Genomic DNA, 17,997 nt, shown 5'->3' with positions numbered 1-17,997 from the left:
AAATATACTATGAAAAAAAGAAGAGGTGGATTCGTCACGCGATAACGTCAAATATTTGTAAAATGTTCCTTAATTACCAAAGTCGGTGTTTTCTTATCAAACAAATTTTAAATTTGTATCGATGATTCGAGTGAAATTTAATATTAGCAAAACTACGATACGATACGAAAAACAAATTACGTAATGCTGACAATAAAAGAACGTTCGTTCAGTCAGTGATTTTATGTTATTTTTTTAGGATTAATTAATAAACCATAAATTTTATTATACAATTAATGTTCGTTTGAACTCTGACACTAGCATTTAACGTTTCCACTGATGCTGCAGAGATACTTAATTGGACGCAAATTTTCATTACAGTAGATCTTCTGTGTCATAAGCGATGTGATATTAATGAATTAACTTTTTGGCTGCAAATCGATATCAAGAACGTAATACTAGGATTTTATTTTTCAATAATGATATTACGTTCGCAGACTGCACGCGAAGGTCGTTGCAGTCGCTTTGAGGTTAGGTTTGTAAACAGCACTGCAGCTCTGCTCCTCGTCCGTCTGCATAGTTTATTTTCTCGCATCTCGTCGCTCGCAGAAAACGAATATTTAGTGTGCATATGTAATACCCAAACTTTGCTTAATAAAAAAAATTTATTAACCCATCTGTTGGTGAATATACGAGACAATATGAATCTGTACGCGGGAAATGCACCGACCTAATTTCAAGTACTGTTTGTACAAGAGAAACCTGAAATTTGTTCATGTATTTAAACAGCAAATAAAGTTCCGTTTCTTGTTTTCGAATTACTTAACCAATTGTACTGCGTTGACAAACAACCAACCAGACGCCGCGAGTGTTCGTTTCTTCTATGCAGTCGGTAAAGTGTTGAGAGCATTAATTTCAATATAGCCAATCGCGGTTCATCGACGAGTTACGGCTGATCATATTCGCGAGCGAGCGTGGAGTTTACGTTGTCAATGGCGATCTCCTTTTTACGAAGAAAGAAGATAAACCGCGACTATTTTCGCCGGTATTTACAAACAAGACGCGTTCACCCTGGTTTTTGCGCGGATATACATCAATTGAAGCGAGGTCGCGTCAATTAAAACGTTCAGTATCGTCTGAACGATATCAAGGAGCCAAGCGACTCCAAGCAGGGCCGTGACAAGGAAAGAGCGAAAGGGTCGCGTGCCCCCACACGTCACGTTACGAATATTACAAAATTAGTTCACCTGTTGTGACGCTGAACTTGTGGGAGAGTTATTGTTTGTAGAATTGATTATTCAGATACATCGCTAAACTTTGATTTTGTTTGTCACCTATATTACACGAAATTCTGTCCAATCATGCTTCATTTTTATGTAATAGGAAAGTTCGTCGGGGACTGTATGAATGCGAAATTGACACGAATGCGGAATTTTAAAGTTGCATGCAAATGGTAGATACTCGCGAGCGACGCATCGAGGCGACGTGGCTTCTGTCCGCGTAGTCGAAGAATATATTGCAGACTGAGTGAGGTTAGGTTAGGCGAACGACACGTTTTCGTGACCCAGAACCGAGGATCAAATTTCTTTAAGGCTCGTTTTCACGTGGCAGTAGAAGTCACGACTTCTAGTTCCTCGATTAATTAAAGAATCTAAGAAAATATACATCACAGTTCGTTCTATTGATATTAAAATTGAAAATAATTTTTCCAAACCAGAATCAATTTACTGAATTTCTAGACGCAAGAACATCAATCAAGAGAACCGATTATTGGGGCGTGTATCGACGTAAACGTACCGAAAGGTTAAAAAGGAAATTTTATCTGGAGAATTTCATCCAATTTTTATGGAATAAATCTGCGATCTGCATACGCGTTTGCCTTGTCGGAAGAAAAATAAAGAATGCTGCACGCGAGGGGAACGAACTCATACTCTCTCAATACGCTTTTGCAACAATTTGAACGGGCACATCGACGCGAACGTGACCTCGAACGTCACGCATCGCTTTTTATCGCAACAGCTTCCTTGACCTGTCGCACTCGCCGCCCTGTATCTCGACGTTCGCGGAGAAAAAGTCAGCAGCAACGTTCGATACGCAAAAAAGAAGAAAACTTTTGGACGTTAGTCCGTCGAAGATATACCAGGTGTAACGGTTTAGAATGCAATCTCCTCGTAAACAATAAAAAACTTCACGCTCGGTTAGGCGTAACCAAGTATCCGGCATTGATGCATCGACCACACAAATAACTATTCTCTGATTGTGATTGTGGTTGTTGGACTGGCATTGTTGTACTGTTCTGGCGAAATTTGTTAATGGAATGGCGGAATAAACCATTTAAAATTACACAACTTACAGGAGCAAAAAGTTTTCGTACATAGGGGTATAGTGATTATAGTAAGGTGTTATGTATACGAGTGTAAGAAATTCCACGGTTCATTGGGAAGCATGTTGTTAGACGAGCCACACCGATGAACCGGTTCAGCAACGTTTAGGTACTGAATAATAATAATAAGCAATTAATGAAAATGAAAGTAGTCGTTGATTAATTGGAAACCTATTGTCCTGTCATATTATTATGTTAAAAAAAGTGTAATTGCACTCTGTACAAAGTTTCTCTTATAACCTATAACCTACTTACTACAATCGTTCTGTATGTTCGTAGATTTAATACACGATGATAAAAAGGTGATTTAAAAATTCTATTCGAACGTATGGAAATGTGTGTCGTGTCTACATCTGATGTTTCGAGTTCTAGAAAGTTTATTGTACTATCGATAGTTTCTACTTTTATTTCGATCCGAGATAAACATTTTGCATAATGGGACGCCGGAGTTCCACGGATAGAGGGCGCGCGTGTGAAGCAAAAACCAGTCTGTCTGAAAACGAGTCCGTGAGAATCGAATGAACAGTTATATGATGCCCTATGGACACAAATTGAAATACGTCCACCGAGTGTCTCCCGTAATGTTCGAGAAACAGGATTACGCGAGCTGCATCGGCCAAGTTCGACGGAGAATTTATTTACCAATATAAGAGAAATAAAAAAAGAAGTTTTCGAAGACGTCGGATTAACATATCCATATAAATTATTCAATATCGCTGTGCATACAATTTCTGTGTAATATCTTATGCATTGTGCAACCTTCGCGAATAAATGACGCAGTGATTCGATTCACATTTTTCTTTTTGTTTGAGCAATCAAAACAACTTTTTACGGTGGAGATTTTTTCCCGGGCTTGGGCAATTTCAACAAATATCGAACGATAAAAGATACATGAAGCATTTGTTGTGTCTCGATAAATTGGATAAAAAAAGGTACACCTCCTGTTACTCGATTCAAATTTCGAATACTGAATTATTTCCATTGGTTAACCTGAATTTCAACCGTTTGGACGTGTGTCTAAAAAGGGCATTGAATTTAGTTATTTACATTCCGGTGCACAAGTGCGATTGAATCATTCATAGGGGCAAATTGTTTTCATCCACGGATCGTCGCGTGTGCGATTCTGGATTTGAAATTTAAATTCCCCGGCTGATCCTCTTACGCTCTTATCGAGGTGTCTCGCGTTGGACCTATCGATGGCATAACAAGATTTCTCTGCGGAGTAGCTGAAACCATCGTTCAACATACGATATTCGAGGTCGTGGCAGGCAATCGAGATGCACGCTGCAAAAAAATACTTAAAATGACTTATTTATGCGGATGCAAAGTCGGTTAGAACGATGCGATCGTCGGTTTACCGATAATATTTATTTTAAATGACCATCGATACAATCTTTGATCAACGAAATTTTATTGCCTCACCGAGAGCATCCTGGACGAGTGTTGAAACACGTAATTAAGGGTTGGACAGGGATTGGCGATCATGGTGGATCCGGTAGCGTTCTCTGCTAGAAACTTCACGATTAAAATTAATTTCTTGGTCACCGTATCTTTCGAAACATAAACGAAACTTTAATTAACGACTCGTCTATCGACGGTGATTCGAATTGATACAAGACACAGAAGATTTCGATAAACTGCGACCGAATTCCTTCCGTAGAACCAACTGACTCGATGATTCGCTCAGCACTGAGAGTCGAAGGAGTCACTCGGAACCGATCTCTACGAAACGACCATCGGGGAAGTTCGTAAAAAGGACCTTTCGTCCAGTTTCCTTCCCCCCTTTTCAGCTTAATGTCAAGTACAAGCGAATTCCACCGGGCGTGTATCTCGAGGGACTCGAAGCACGTGGCCTCGCGCGATTATTCTCGATCGACCTTCGATGCAACTGCGATTCGACGATGAGACGTTAATAAGCCGCGGGAATCGACTCTCGACGGCTCGTTTCTGGTTGATAATCGTCCTTAATTTCCAATTCCACGGAAACGAGATGCAACGATTGCGTCGATTCAGCGGCCACCGAAAGGGGAATAACTTGACCATAATCGTAAACATCGAGCGTACACGAAGATATTATACCGTTAACAAATTTTTTTTTGCTTTCAAAAATCACCATAATTTTTAAAACTATCCGCTCTACGAAGAAAGCATTTTGTAGAAAAGTTATGTGACATCGAGGGGAACGTATGGTCGAACGGGTTTTTTTTTCGGGGCATAGTTATTTCAATCATTTCGAAAATGTTGTTCGAGCGTCGTTGATGGACGGTCGTAAACACGGCTGTTTAACGCGAGAGGATTTCTCATCCCAGCGTTTTTCTCTACTAATCATTTGCATCTCTGAATATACACTCATAAAATTGCAAGTAACAACTATTACCGGCGAATTAATAGCACGATTCTTCTGCAATCTGCGATGCAATCGCTCGGACTCGAATATGAATGTGGTCGATTACAATATGAATATCGACCGTACCAGTCGAGAGGAATCTCCGACTATCGAAGCTAAAAAAAAAAAAACAAGATGGCGTTAAGAAATCACTGAACACGCGTTTTCTTTGCCACAGCAATCGGCTGCATAACATTGGAGAATACACGTACAAATATTTAAACTAATTTTAAACTAGCAAGGTCTCTTTTTACACCGCTGTAAAGTATTAACATAATGCAATAAAAATATATAAAAAATTAAGTAACTCTCCTAATGCATTACATGTCATTCGAAAGCATAAATAATGTGAATCATTATTTACCGGCTACCGCGAAGGAAAAATAATAATAGATCGCGACGTCTGCACGATAGTTGCGACGACGTTAATTAAAATGTTAATTAAAGCAAACAGCGGGAATCATCGATTCGCCTTGATCGAGAACGGATAACTGAACACGCGTCGTTAGGCTAATTACGCTTTACGGTTCGATTACAGAATAGCAAAAATAAAATAATAAAACTGATTTTGGGAGATTATTTGTTCGTCGAACATTATATTATTTTAATGTCATGAGAAATGTTTAAGAATGTCTAAACGAATTAATTCCCAAGGTGAGATGTTAAAGAAACTAAATCTGGATAGAATTCATGAATTTCGATGAGGTTATAAAAATAAATGTCATGACAAATTTTAGGTTAGGAGGCTTTCCAATTGTCTGGAAAAAATTCATTGATATTGGTCCGGCAGACAACCTGTTGAGGGATGGGTCAGGTCAACTATTAATGGCCCAATTACCGCCATCTGTTGAAAGAAACGGGAAGACTTCGTTCGACCCAACAGCTACGGGGTCAGTGTATGACCAAATATAGAATTTTCTTGTCCCAGTATTTTTTTTTTCTTCTTAAAATGGTTCTGTCCGTCGATTCATTTGTTTACAGAAAGTCGGTCGTTCAGGATTCGCGGATCGGTCCTTAAAAGGCATTAAAATCGGTCCCGAGAGCGCTCAAGATTCAAGGAGATCAGGAAACTGCATGCTTCGAAATGCGAAGGGTGACCATGCTCGTTATTGAAACGTATGCTCGTTACAGTCGTCAAAATTTTCAAAAAATTCGCAGCTTAAATTATTCATCGGTTAATAAATCATCAGTTCCCGACTGTTAAATAAAATATACGTACCTATGCGTACACCGACAACGGACGATCGAAAACGACTTTGGTTATTGGAGGTTAACTTTGGAAGACAATAACGCGGGGCTCGGACGAATTGTTCGGAATATTCGTGATATTCTCCCGTTCGCTTTATTTTAACCCAGCGTCTATATAGGCTCACGTGAATTGAAACGTGTCCAAGTTCGAGCGTGTGCCAAAAGCGTATCGAAACGAAAACTTCACGACGCACCATTACCCGTCAGTCTCGTCGTCGTTAACGCCGACGCGCGGACCGAACTGTAATTTATATTTGAAGAAGCGTAAGAACGTGGGCGTAACCTTGCTTGTCCATATTAGACGACGAAAGGAAACTGCAGCCTGTACGACTCGAGGGACCAAACTTTTGTTACTATTGTCATTATCGAATTTAATATGCATGGTTACGCGCGTCAAACGTTCGAATTAGCACCATAGCTTGCCTAACCGTATGGAATGAATTCTACCCTTCTCGTAGTTTCAATCCTCGTCCCATCTATGTTGCTACGCAGGAAACAGCCCGTCGTTTCGTTCGCTTACGCAGCACGGCTCATTGTTTCCCGTTATTATCCGCCCTCGGATAAACGAAACACTTGTCGTGTTTATGCAGTTAATGCCGCGAGTATGGTTGTTGCGTAACATCGGTGGGAGATTGGCCGTGCTCGAGCGGATCGTGTATCGAACGCAGCCAGATTCTGTGAAAGGTGGACCTAGGCGCGGCCAAGGACCGGTTGCAAGTAAACAAGCGAACCACTGCGCATTTTTCTGCCCGCCATGTCCGTTTAAATAATAGGTTGATGCATAAACAAGTTTTCATTATAAATATAAAATTGTCGTGATTGTAAGAACTCTAATCGACCGCCTTTAAAACGAGAGACAGTCATTCATAAATAAGGAAAATATTTTTATCTACCCTAACACCAACTTATCGATAGATGCGAAACAATTATACTTTACGACTAGCTTACGCATTAGTACCTTTTATTAAAACTATGGCGTTTGGATAGTCGTGGGAACAAATTGTGATTGTCGTAAGAAAAATATACACGATAAGGGGGAGAAGTCAGATGTCGAAGAATACGTATCGTATATTGACCTACGTTGACAGATTTATGGGAATAGAAAAAGTGTTGAATGCCTTGTGTAACTACCAACGTAATTGTTATCTACATGCATATGTAAACAATTATGATTTGTTGGCGACACATATTTGCGTCGATGATTCTTTAGATGTTTTTGTGTTATTCTTCCGATACCGGATTTCGCATGGTAAAAGACTTTCTCGAGTACGTGATCGAGAAACAAAATTCTTAGGGTCTCGAGCGTGCGTTGAAGGAAGAAACGTTTCAAGAATGCTGCAACCTATTTTATCATTGAAAAACTGATGTTATTACATTGTCCCGGTTAATTAAATATCCTATATTCTATATTACAAATCTAAGTAATATTTACGTTGAACCATCGTTTAACTACAGGAAGTAAAAATATTCCAATACCAACGTTACTTGGATTTTTTAGTTTTCTATTAACCAGAGTAAACAACACATTAGCGTCTCGTTAAGTCTGAATTTATTCCCAGCATTTGAATATTAAATCATTCGAATAATTCCAGCCCTACTTCAGTGATATCGTTCGATGGAAATATTCAGTAGACTCTGTTAAAAAATAACACACAAACAAGGCGGAAAAAATTCTATTTACCTTTGTCCTTTGTTTCAGAAACTTCGAGAGCTTCGTGATGGGGTTGGGAATCTTTGGTTTCGGCATTTTGACTAGACTTAGTTTTGGTTCACTTTCTCTCGTCAGTCCCTCTCTTATTTTGTCACAGATTACCGTGGTACACGGTTTATATAACGTTGTGTTTCGCGTTTTAACACCGGTCGAAGACCTCGCTACGGCAGTGTTCGATCGTTCGAAACTTTCTAGAAGCTAACAGCGGCCCGGTGGAAACGCTGAATACAGCGTTGGCGAAAATATATATCGCACGAAAAGCCTCCTTCGACTTAAATTTTCTCCGGGGTGACGAGTCACCGTCCTCGTCACCGATGTCGAGCAATCAAATTTTTAAGCTCTCCGTATTCCAAGAAAAAATTTACAACGTATAACGCTTGCTTATCGCGTGGGTTCTCTTTCAATGAACAGTTTCGTGCACATGCACAAATCTTGTACGTATAAAAATAAACTTCGAACTATGCCGACTCGAGTTGTTTCTCGCGAGATACAGCTTCGACTTCGACAAGCTTCGTTCGGTTTACGTGTATCGATTGTCGCGGGGCGCAAGATGCACGCTTCACTTCGACGAGGACTGAAGCAACACTGAAGCTTCACGCTTTCGGGGTGAATCTAATACGCGTTCATAGGGGAAAGGCGTAGCGGGGAGGGGGTAGGGCGTACGGAGCACTGCAACGCGCATCCGACACTGCGCAGCACGTGGTTAGCCGGCCGGACTGCCAAGCACTGTTTTTTTTTTCAATCTCGACGAACATGTGTCGCATTTCTGTTTTTCAAACGGGGTTATTAACCCTTTCGTGGGTTTATAAACGCAATTGTTTCCCAAACTGTTCGTTATTCGAACAATGTTTCATTAATGGAAAGTAATTTAGTTCTACTGCAAAGTTCTGACCGTTTTTCAAGTAAAAAAGTACAATAAATTGTTATACCGTTTATTGGTAATTGTAGCAGAACGGTAGATACGATAACACGGTTATTTAACAATTCCATATTTCATTTTTATTTTCTGCTTTTACAATTTAGTAACCAATTAATTTATTTAAAATTCCATATTTAGAAAGTTTGTAACTCTTTTCAGATTATTTAGCCTCCTACTTTCACCGTATAGAAACCGAAGTTTGATATTGTTATTATGTTTTACTTATTTATGGTTGAACGCGCTTTGTGATTCGAAGGAAAATTCTGCTTCCACCGATTAGTTTTAAATGAGGGTTTCACGAAATTCGACAATGAATAGAGAGCTAAAGCTTTTATGGTGCTACCTCGTGCGCTACGTGACCAACGGTACGTGCAAATGGTCACGTCCGCACTGAATGCAACAACAAATATTGCCTCCGTCGAACAAGTTTTCTGTTGCATGTTCAAACTCTATTCAGTCCCTGAACATATTTACCGTCTTTGTCTCGATTAATGATCATTTAAAGAGAAGTTAACTGCATGATTAGTTCCTAACTCAATTTAAGTTCATCGTGGCTACGGCAATCTTCTGTTTTTCCCTCCTTTTCAAATTATTTTATGCCGTCCGGAGTGCCAATTGAGAAAATCACGTGCTTCCGCACACGACATATTTTAACCCATTAAACAAGGTACAGATCCGAATAAAGTTGTACGATATATTATTAACAAAAAAAATATTGCATAGAAATCTATGAATTTTGATCCGTTTCTCATAAAATATTTTATTCTATAATTGTTAAATAATATTTTTATTTAACGCGTGATAGTTTTATATAGATAAGAATTTTATCTGTACTCTTGTTACGTGCAACACGCAATTTCACGTTTCTATGTTCGACGTGTATCATAATCACACGGAACGCAAAGCAAATAGCGTGACACACGATAAATGTAATGAAATTATAATCGACTGTTTTTCACTTCAATTCACAACCTTTTCGGAGAAGAGATCGTTCATCTATTTACAGTGGTGGCCAGAGCTACTTAAGGCTAATTCACACCTCACGAAACGAACATGACCGACATATCGTAAATTTAATTTTTTCACACGTGATGATTATGAGCAACACAAGTTGGAAATTATGCGTCGTTAAACCGTAGTCCATTTTCAATTTATAAATCATAAATGCCATCTGTCGATTTAAAAAAGTAAATACGTATCCGCGACGAGGGTGCTTACTTGCGCTGATAAGAAACGACGAATCTGACTCATTTTAATGGAATTCGTCCGGTAACAATACTGCCAAAAATAAAACAGAAAAAAAGAAATAATGCTGTCTAAAAATTCTCTTAACGATTCACGGTCCATTTTACTCTCTGGTATACGTGCACCGTGCAGCGATAAACACGATCGAGCCCTCAATTGCAGGGAGTACGGAGCACCGTAGGAATGTAGGCTGTCGCGGAATTAATTCTTAACTAGTGTTCGCTTTGAGAAAACCAGCTGCTCGCGTGCAGCCATCGTATCGTAGTTGCACTTTCTGTTCTCATCGTTTAAAGGCCGGCATATAAACTATGCACGCGGTCTTGCGTTTCCCCGAAGTTTCTTCGAACCACGATGAGAAAACGCGGGACGATTAACGTCGAGACGTCGGATCGTAGAGCGAACCGTAAGAAAATTTATTTTCGGACAAAGAAATGTTTCTTTTTTTTTATCGTCACGACTCTACTTTCGAAAAGCAGAGAAAGGACACGAGGAAAATCTACGGAGGAAACGACACGATGTGTTTGTACGTCTAAAATTGCGCGCAACAGATGGAAAAAAACCGGAATGTATTGTTTACTCTGACGGGATCCAGTTGCGCGTTACAGGTTGGCGCCATTTTTCTTGCCCCGCGGAGCAATTTTAGCAGAGAGACGAGCCTCTGGCTAATGGAACGAAGACGGAATCTTGGCAACGAGCCGAAAAACTGTGCCACGAAGGTTAAAGATTCCGCGGGCGTCCTCGAACCGATGGGGAAACAATTTCGAGAACGGAAACATCGATCTTCATTTTTGGAAGAGTTCATCGGGTTCATCGGGTTCATCATGTCTCGCTGTTTATCGCGCTTTGTGCATTATCGATCCAGTTTTGTATTAATATTTTAATTACAGTATATCCAGGCACGATAAAAATAAAATTGTCGTTTAGAGGCAAGTATTGGATATAAATAAAAATTTCAAGTCGATAGCGTTTGGTCCTTACCGGATGTAAAATATAATTTTAGTTATTACCCGGGAGTCAATGTTATAATTTACGTGTCTTGTACCGTGTGTTGTTGCATCAATTTCTGCATCGTGAATCGAGTTTCGAGTTGGGGGGAAAAAAACATAATGTAGAGATACGTGACGGTTCAAAGGCGAGATACAGTTATACGCTGTTATTAACCTGACCTCGATCGTACGTGCGAAAATATTAATGCTTACTGCGATAAGTTAAACTTTTTTGGAGGGTCATGATTCTTCTTAAGCCTCTTCTTATCTATACGACCTACTACACATTTATTATGCTTGTCGTTCGCGACTCCCCGGGTTCTTTATTTATGGACTCGTATCGTTCGTAATTTTTCATTCGTATTGGAATTATTTTTTCCTCGCATCGACGGGTACAAAGTCCTCTTTATACCATCTGCTAAAACAAATCGATCAATCTGTTCGAAGAAATCCAAACAGTTTCGTAAATACGGTTCCTTATACCGATTCAAATACACACGATGTTCCCGCGCGATCCCACGCGAGGATCCATTCCCGCCAACTCCACGATGTTCGCGCGCGACATGGCTGAATGAAGAATAATTTTAGCCAGGCGATAGTCACTCACAGCGATACGATAAACAAAACGCGATTCCTGCTAGATGAATACGGTGCACCGACCTCGTCCAGATACACCCACGAACCAGTACTAGCCTAGAACAAACTATCTACCGCGAAGATTATATCTGTGGTTCTCGTGCGACGCGAATGCAGCGATGATTCTCGAAGCGAACTCCAGACGTAATTCCGAGAAAGTCGAACATTTCTATCCCTTTCAAATGGGGGGGGATACCCCCCTCGAAGCCTTCGAAGCCAGCGAAGCGTGAAAGACGACAGTTGAAAAAACAGTGTTTCTTTTCTCATTCGCTCTCACTCGATGTGCTTCTCTTTCGTTGTCGGCTATAGCTGCCTGCAAAAGATAAGGACGATTCCGAGACTCAACGGACTTCGCTGCGTATAAATAGCTTTTGGTGTCGAGTTTCGCCTTCGCTGACATCGATTTTTAACGGACGAGTATACGACGTGATTTCGTGATTTCCATTGTCACTGGCGTCGATGAATATGCTCGGGTGAAAATAACCATGACATTTTTGCAGCACCTGTCAGAAACGTAGAGATAAATAAATGCCTGAAGCAGGTCGTGTGCTTCTTCTTGGCGTGTTTGCCCCTTTTAAAGGAGGATCGGCCAGGGCACTTGGAAAAAGGAGGGACGTACTGCCGAGGGTGCCCTCATGACCCTGGTTTTCTTGTCAGGGTACAGAATTCTACTTACACGCTCTTACAGAATCTTTCATACTACATTATCGTGCGACAAGTGTTGTATTATTCTGACAAAAGAATTCCAGTTCCAGTGAAATTGATACGTTAACCTAACCTCTAACAAACACTGTGAGGTTCTAACCACAACGTAAACTTTTTACTATATTTCCGCGAAATATTTGGAACTAAAAAATACCGAACAAAATATGTTCGATATTCGAAGAATTGCCATTAAATTTACATTAGTCACACGTTGGCACACGGCTCCGCCCGCGTTATTATTAGCTACGATTAACGGAATTGATGATTTCTAACGATCGAAAAACAGGGTCGGGCGAACAAAACAGCTATAGAATGTTCGAAGAACGCGGAGGAATTTTTTTTTTTATCACGACGCAGATATATTCGGTCATTCGATGGATCGGGGAATTCTGGTCAGAAATAGATTGCGATTCGCAGTTGTTGCTCTCATTGTTCCGGGGACTAGTGTCGTTCGCGATGAAAATTTCTACATATTTGGCAAATGCAGCCACCGTTGAACGGAAGGAGTGACGCACGATCATCCGGAAATAAATCGGTCATGGTAAAGATCATCCGAAAAGCATTCACGACTCATTAACCTTCCTCCCTGGAGGGTGCGATTTTTATAGAAAAATTCAGAAAACAAATCGAATTGTTTTCTTCGCTACATGGTTCATGGTTACGGAACAGAGATGGGTTAGATATTTTCTTTCGACATATTTCTCTACCGGAATGAAGTTATGATCTAATAATCTTCCCTACGACCTCAAACAGTCTGCATCAGATTTCTGCCCGGCATACGATGTCTGTCACTGATGAACCTGATCTGGTAATTGTTTCGAGCACCGTACTATCGCGCAAATCATTATTAAAACTAGTTGCAACCGCTTCGATCCAAAAGATATTCGAAGCGTATGCATTAGTTTGTCGGCTGTAAATAGAAGCTATGCAATCGTTACAACAGAAAATCTGATATGCAGAGGCAGTCGTTCGTCTCGCAAGACAAACAAACCGACTGCTTTTTTGCACTGTGTGGTGTGTTGCGGTGCAGTAGCTTGTGAATCATGCCGCGAGATCTAAACGTTAATCAACGATCAATGTGTCTGCGAAGAACGCGGGTGGTGGTGGAATCCAAGCTATACACAAACAGGCAAGGTAAAAGACCCAATACCTGTAAATGTTACAGCATTCGCGGATAACGCTAATTATTATATTCAATGCTCCAGACCACGAATAGATTTTATTTAACCAACCGGATTTCCAGTTTTACGTAAGCAATCGTAAACAGTGTTTTCCGATCTTCCCATCTTTTCGAAGATTTTTAATGAGGGGCGGGGGGAGTGGGAAGTAGCTGTTATGTTAGTATTGGGTCCTTTGCCTTATACAGCATGGGGCCGCCGTTTAGGTTCTCGAGAATTTTGATCAACGAGACGACAAAGGGTTAAGCGAATCGCGCGACGGAAGGATCGACAACGATGGGTGGGGCAGCAACGCCGACAATGGTGCACCGTAGAATCGTGACAAGCGAAGGGGGTGTGGCTGTGTAAACTAGGAGGTGCGTTACTGAACATCGAGCAATCAGTGGTGCTTGTGTAAAACGACCGTAAAAAAAAGGGAGGATCGGGGAAACTCGGTACCTCCGGGTCCTGGATCTGCTCGGAATCCGCCGACGTACTCGACGTCTTCAGGATGCTGTACAGCTTTACGTAGGGGGCCTTGATCAGCTGTTAGCCAATATAATCGGCCGTTTTTAGCGATTTCTTTACTGGCTTGCCGTCCAGCACGTTCGATCCTCGCGTCGATTCGAACGACAGGAGAATTCTGTAACGACGTACCGGGCACCGAGACGGGTACCAGTCGTTTACATATCGAACACACACGTTTGGCTAAGCGTGCAAATTTTAACGTCGCTAAGAAAACATCGAGCGTGTTTGCACTTCCTGGCAAAAGTTTACTCGAAGCACGAAACTTGGATAGCTTCGACACGAGGATCGACGTACCGAGCACACGCTAACGCTAACTTTCCTTTGTTGGAAAAATGAAAAATTCATCGGCCGTAAAAAACAGAAGCTCGGATAGATGCTTACAAGGTGATAAAGAAACGATATATGTATACGGTGCTATGTTTGGAATGATGCTGGATGATGATCGTGCGGAGACGAGCCGTGCAATGAAACGAACGAAAACCGAGGAATGTCGAGAGACGAAGCTGGTGCGCTCGACGACGGGAAACCAAAAAGAAGAAACTTCGTGAACGCGCACAAGTGCTCGAGAAACAAAACCGTACCAAAGGGTGCCACATAATGATTCAACCGAAGTAATAACTCGATCGAAATAAACGACAAATTCACGAAGACGATAATCGAATGGATATAAAATAATAATTAATGGATTACGACGCGAGTGTACATTACCACGCTGAACTATGTTGAATCATGAATTTTTATATTTTTATATGTTCGTGCAAGCACTACCAATGGATTGGCAAGGTTTCTCCGATGAAAATGAGTCCAAACACGACTACATTCGGTTTACTTTTAATTATACGTATGGAACTGTCTTTCAGGTTGTCACAGACTCGACACGGGCACAATTACAACGAGTTGGAAGCATTGAGATCGATAGGCAAACAGTAGGAACGAGTAAGATATAATTAAAGCGATAGGGAAAATGATGTCCCAACCTGAGGGACAGTGCTACACTTATTATTAAAAGTAGTCCAAAATATGTCATGTTTGGACTCATTCTCACCGGGAGAACTTCGCAAATCTATTAAGAATACTCTCTAATTGAAATTGTTATATTAGTGTGCATTCTTTCCAAGTTTTAAGAGCAGTCGAAGCGTTCAGTGTGGTAACGACGAACGATTTAATGGGAAAATGAAACGTTGGACGGTTCGAAGGTCCCAACGGCACCGAATGAAGTGCAGCTACGAGATGATCGAAACGAAAGACTCACCTCCCATGATTCTCTCGTCAGGTCGGAGATCTCGTCGCCGTCCTGGACGCGGGCTTTGCCCTCTTCCGTCGATTCGCCACCCTCCCCGGATTCGTGCGGCGACAATTCGGGGGACAAGTCCGTGTCCGTGTCCGACAGGATGTAGCCCCGTTCCCGCCAATAATTCTCGTCGAGTTCTCCATAGAGCGATGGCACCCACGCGTGAATGAACCTATAGAGGTCGTCCACCCTGTAAACAACAAGAACGCGTGCATGTTAATTGGCGATTCGAACGTTGCCTCCGTCCGATTGATAATAAAAAAAGAATAATTATAGAATTCTCATTTAAGATCAGAATACAAAAATATTGGAATGTTTACACCAGGCAAGTTTTATACATCGAATCGTTATTTGTTTTGAATGTCAACACTCGTGCAATATCAGCGTCGGGCGAGAAGAATTATGACGGATCGAGATAACCGTGATAATAATAGCTCATTGCCTCGCTATGATAAAAATGTTGATACGAACGAAGATGAGAATGAATTGTTTCTTTTATTTCTTAAATTATTAAACATTTGTTACAATTGTTCCACAGTACCAACTATTACCTGGTATAAAGACTATATCTAGTCTTATCTAAAGACTAGATAAGATAAAAGTTACGATCGAATTTTTAGAAAAATAAAAAATAATTTTCATTACGCTACCTTCGATGAACGAACGGCAGGATGTTTCTCACGGCGTTCGACACGTGCTCGTTATAAACTAAATTCACCACATTGCCGACGGAGCTTAACGTCCAACTCATCTTGATATACGGAACGAGCGTCTTTATATCTCAAACAAGTTCACTCGAACGCACTGTATCTACTATATTCGATCCGACTCGTAACTTTCTCTCGTAAGGATTCGCGTTTCAGTCGTCGACGGCCCTGCAAGGACGTTCCGTATGTTTCTGCTGCGACACACCGCCGTGTCTCGACCTCCTTTTTCTCCCGGGAAATAGAGAGACGCCACCGCACCGTAGGCCGCGACTCTTGCAAATGCTTTCGTGGCGCTATTTTTGTGCTCGACTACGACTGCATTTCGGACGATAACCAGACACGCGGTGCGCTCAAACGCAATTGTTTTTTCAACGATCACAATGCCGCGGAAATTCAGGGAGAATCGAGGAACGGTGCACGTCACGTGACAGTCGTATCGTCGAAAGATACGAGAGCGACACGGTGACGCAACGGAGGAGAATCCTAATGCGACATTTGTTAGCGTCGACGGGGAGGAATTAACGGGTATGACTCACGGCTGAATCGCGTGTAAGTACTTGTTGCGATTACCTGGGCTGACGTAAGTCGATTGCAATACGTGTACGTTGAAAATTCAACTCGACTCTTTTCTCCTCGAGCGTTACCAAACAAAGACCATTTAGCCCGACTGACGTTTTCCTATCATTGGCATTTACAGATCAGAGGATGTGAGACGACGCCATCGGTGCTGCACGAATACCCGGAAACAAGCGAGTTAACATTAGGAGAACCAGAATAGCTCGTAGTTCGGAAAGATGAAAATTTTAAGAAAATAAATATAATTAAAAATAAAAAGGAATTTTGCAGTGTACTCGTAGCAACATTAATATTATCTTATCCGACGCACTATCCGAAGATTAATAATAATCTCAAAATCCTTGTTCTTCCTTCTTGCAAACCGGTTATCAAGATCATTTGCTTGTGCTCGACTACGATCTATTCAAATCCCTATTTTGCATACGCAGGAATACATGTTGTCAGACATTAATAAAAACAATGGCGTAAGAAATCCAGTTTATAGGTTAACATTATTGATAGAACTGCAATCAATGGACTTGTATCAAGAATAGACTATTTCTCAAATACAGTTCAAGTCTGGGAAAAATTTACATCGGATTACGAAGTCATTTAACTTTTGTTTGAAAAATCTTTCATTATTAAAAAGGAACTTCCTCGAAATTTGTCTGTGGAAGAACAATAGGTAGCATTCTTCCACTTATCGGAGTTCTCAGTCTTCTCTCCCCATCAATCAGGGTAGCAGATAACAGGGTAGCAGATAACAAGCTAGGGGCCTCTGTGGCCGAGCACCGTGAAGCAACAAGAAGTTAGAAAGAGATAAGTACATTCTCTCTAAGCAAGACAGCGCAAGAGACATAGTCTTCCAGCCTGGACCAGCTGTACCTACTGCCAAGCTGTGTTACCTAATCTCTGAACGCGTGACGGTCAGCAAGCAACCAGGGAGACTCGTCCTTTCGATTTCTCGGTTGGTTTATCACCGTGTCGAACGCTATTACCGTTCCAGAGAGCTCGTGCACGCTCACCAGTTGTACCAGCGATGGGATCAAGTTCAATACCCAAGGTTCAATTCACAGGTTCAAATACTATCGTTAAAAAGATAGAATTTCATTTGTTGTATTCACGAAGAAAGTTCGTTTCGAACTTGACAACGAATCTGAGCGAATGCCTACGACTAGCGCCGCCTACAGGAGAAACGATGAAACACAAATGCTGTGTCAATGCTGAAGGCGTATCGTACGGTTGGGCGATATTTAATTGCAACCGATAGCTAATTCATGCCTGCAATCGACAATTGATCATCAAGATTACTCGAGCAGCTCTTTAATTTTTATGAAATTGACAAATAAAACGATTCTTACGCGATACTCGTATGCCTCTTAATAAATATAGTCTTTTTTACTAGGCTCGTCAAACGATTCGACGAATGAAGGTTTGTGGTCAAGATTCGGATCTATTGGACGCTTGATCCCATCGCTATTCAAACACACAGACACAAAACCCACGCAACACTGACACCGAGAAAGTTAAAATCTTTTTTTCTCGAACAAATCGCGTGGAC

At 41.1% G+C, this 17,997-nt stretch overlaps 1 protein-coding gene across 7 annotated transcripts in view; it reads right to left on the bottom strand.

Moving 5' to 3' along the window:
• The window catches only part of LOC122398680 (TLD domain-containing protein 2), a 76,104-nt gene that overhangs the window by 9,029 nt on the left and 49,078 nt on the right, over positions 1 to 17,997 (bottom strand). For 3 of the 7 annotated variants that reach the window (XM_043398773.1, XM_043398772.1, XM_043398774.1), the window contains 2 exons: positions 15,136 to 15,364; positions 13,815 to 13,901 (listed from right to left, as the gene is read on the bottom strand). In XM_043398773.1, coding sequence (XP_043254708.1) covers positions 13,815 to 13,901; positions 15,136 to 15,364 — 316 coding nt within the window. Of the gene's footprint in view, positions 1 to 7,677; positions 8,574 to 13,814; positions 13,902 to 15,135; positions 15,365 to 15,824; positions 16,050 to 16,451; positions 16,633 to 17,341; positions 17,635 to 17,997 lie in introns of those variants that run through there. The other 4 variants (XM_043398777.1, XM_043398776.1, XM_043398775.1 and 1 more) reach the window with 4 other exon arrangements.

Source organism: Colletes gigas, unplaced genomic scaffold, assembly GCF_013123115.1.
Source record: "Colletes gigas isolate AHSC1104 unplaced genomic scaffold, ASM1312311v1 Colletes_gigas_Sc00012, whole genome shotgun sequence".
Lineage (NCBI taxonomy): Eukaryota > Metazoa > Arthropoda > Insecta > Hymenoptera > Colletidae > Colletes > Colletes gigas.
This window is presented reverse-complemented; position numbering and strand designations above follow the sequence as displayed.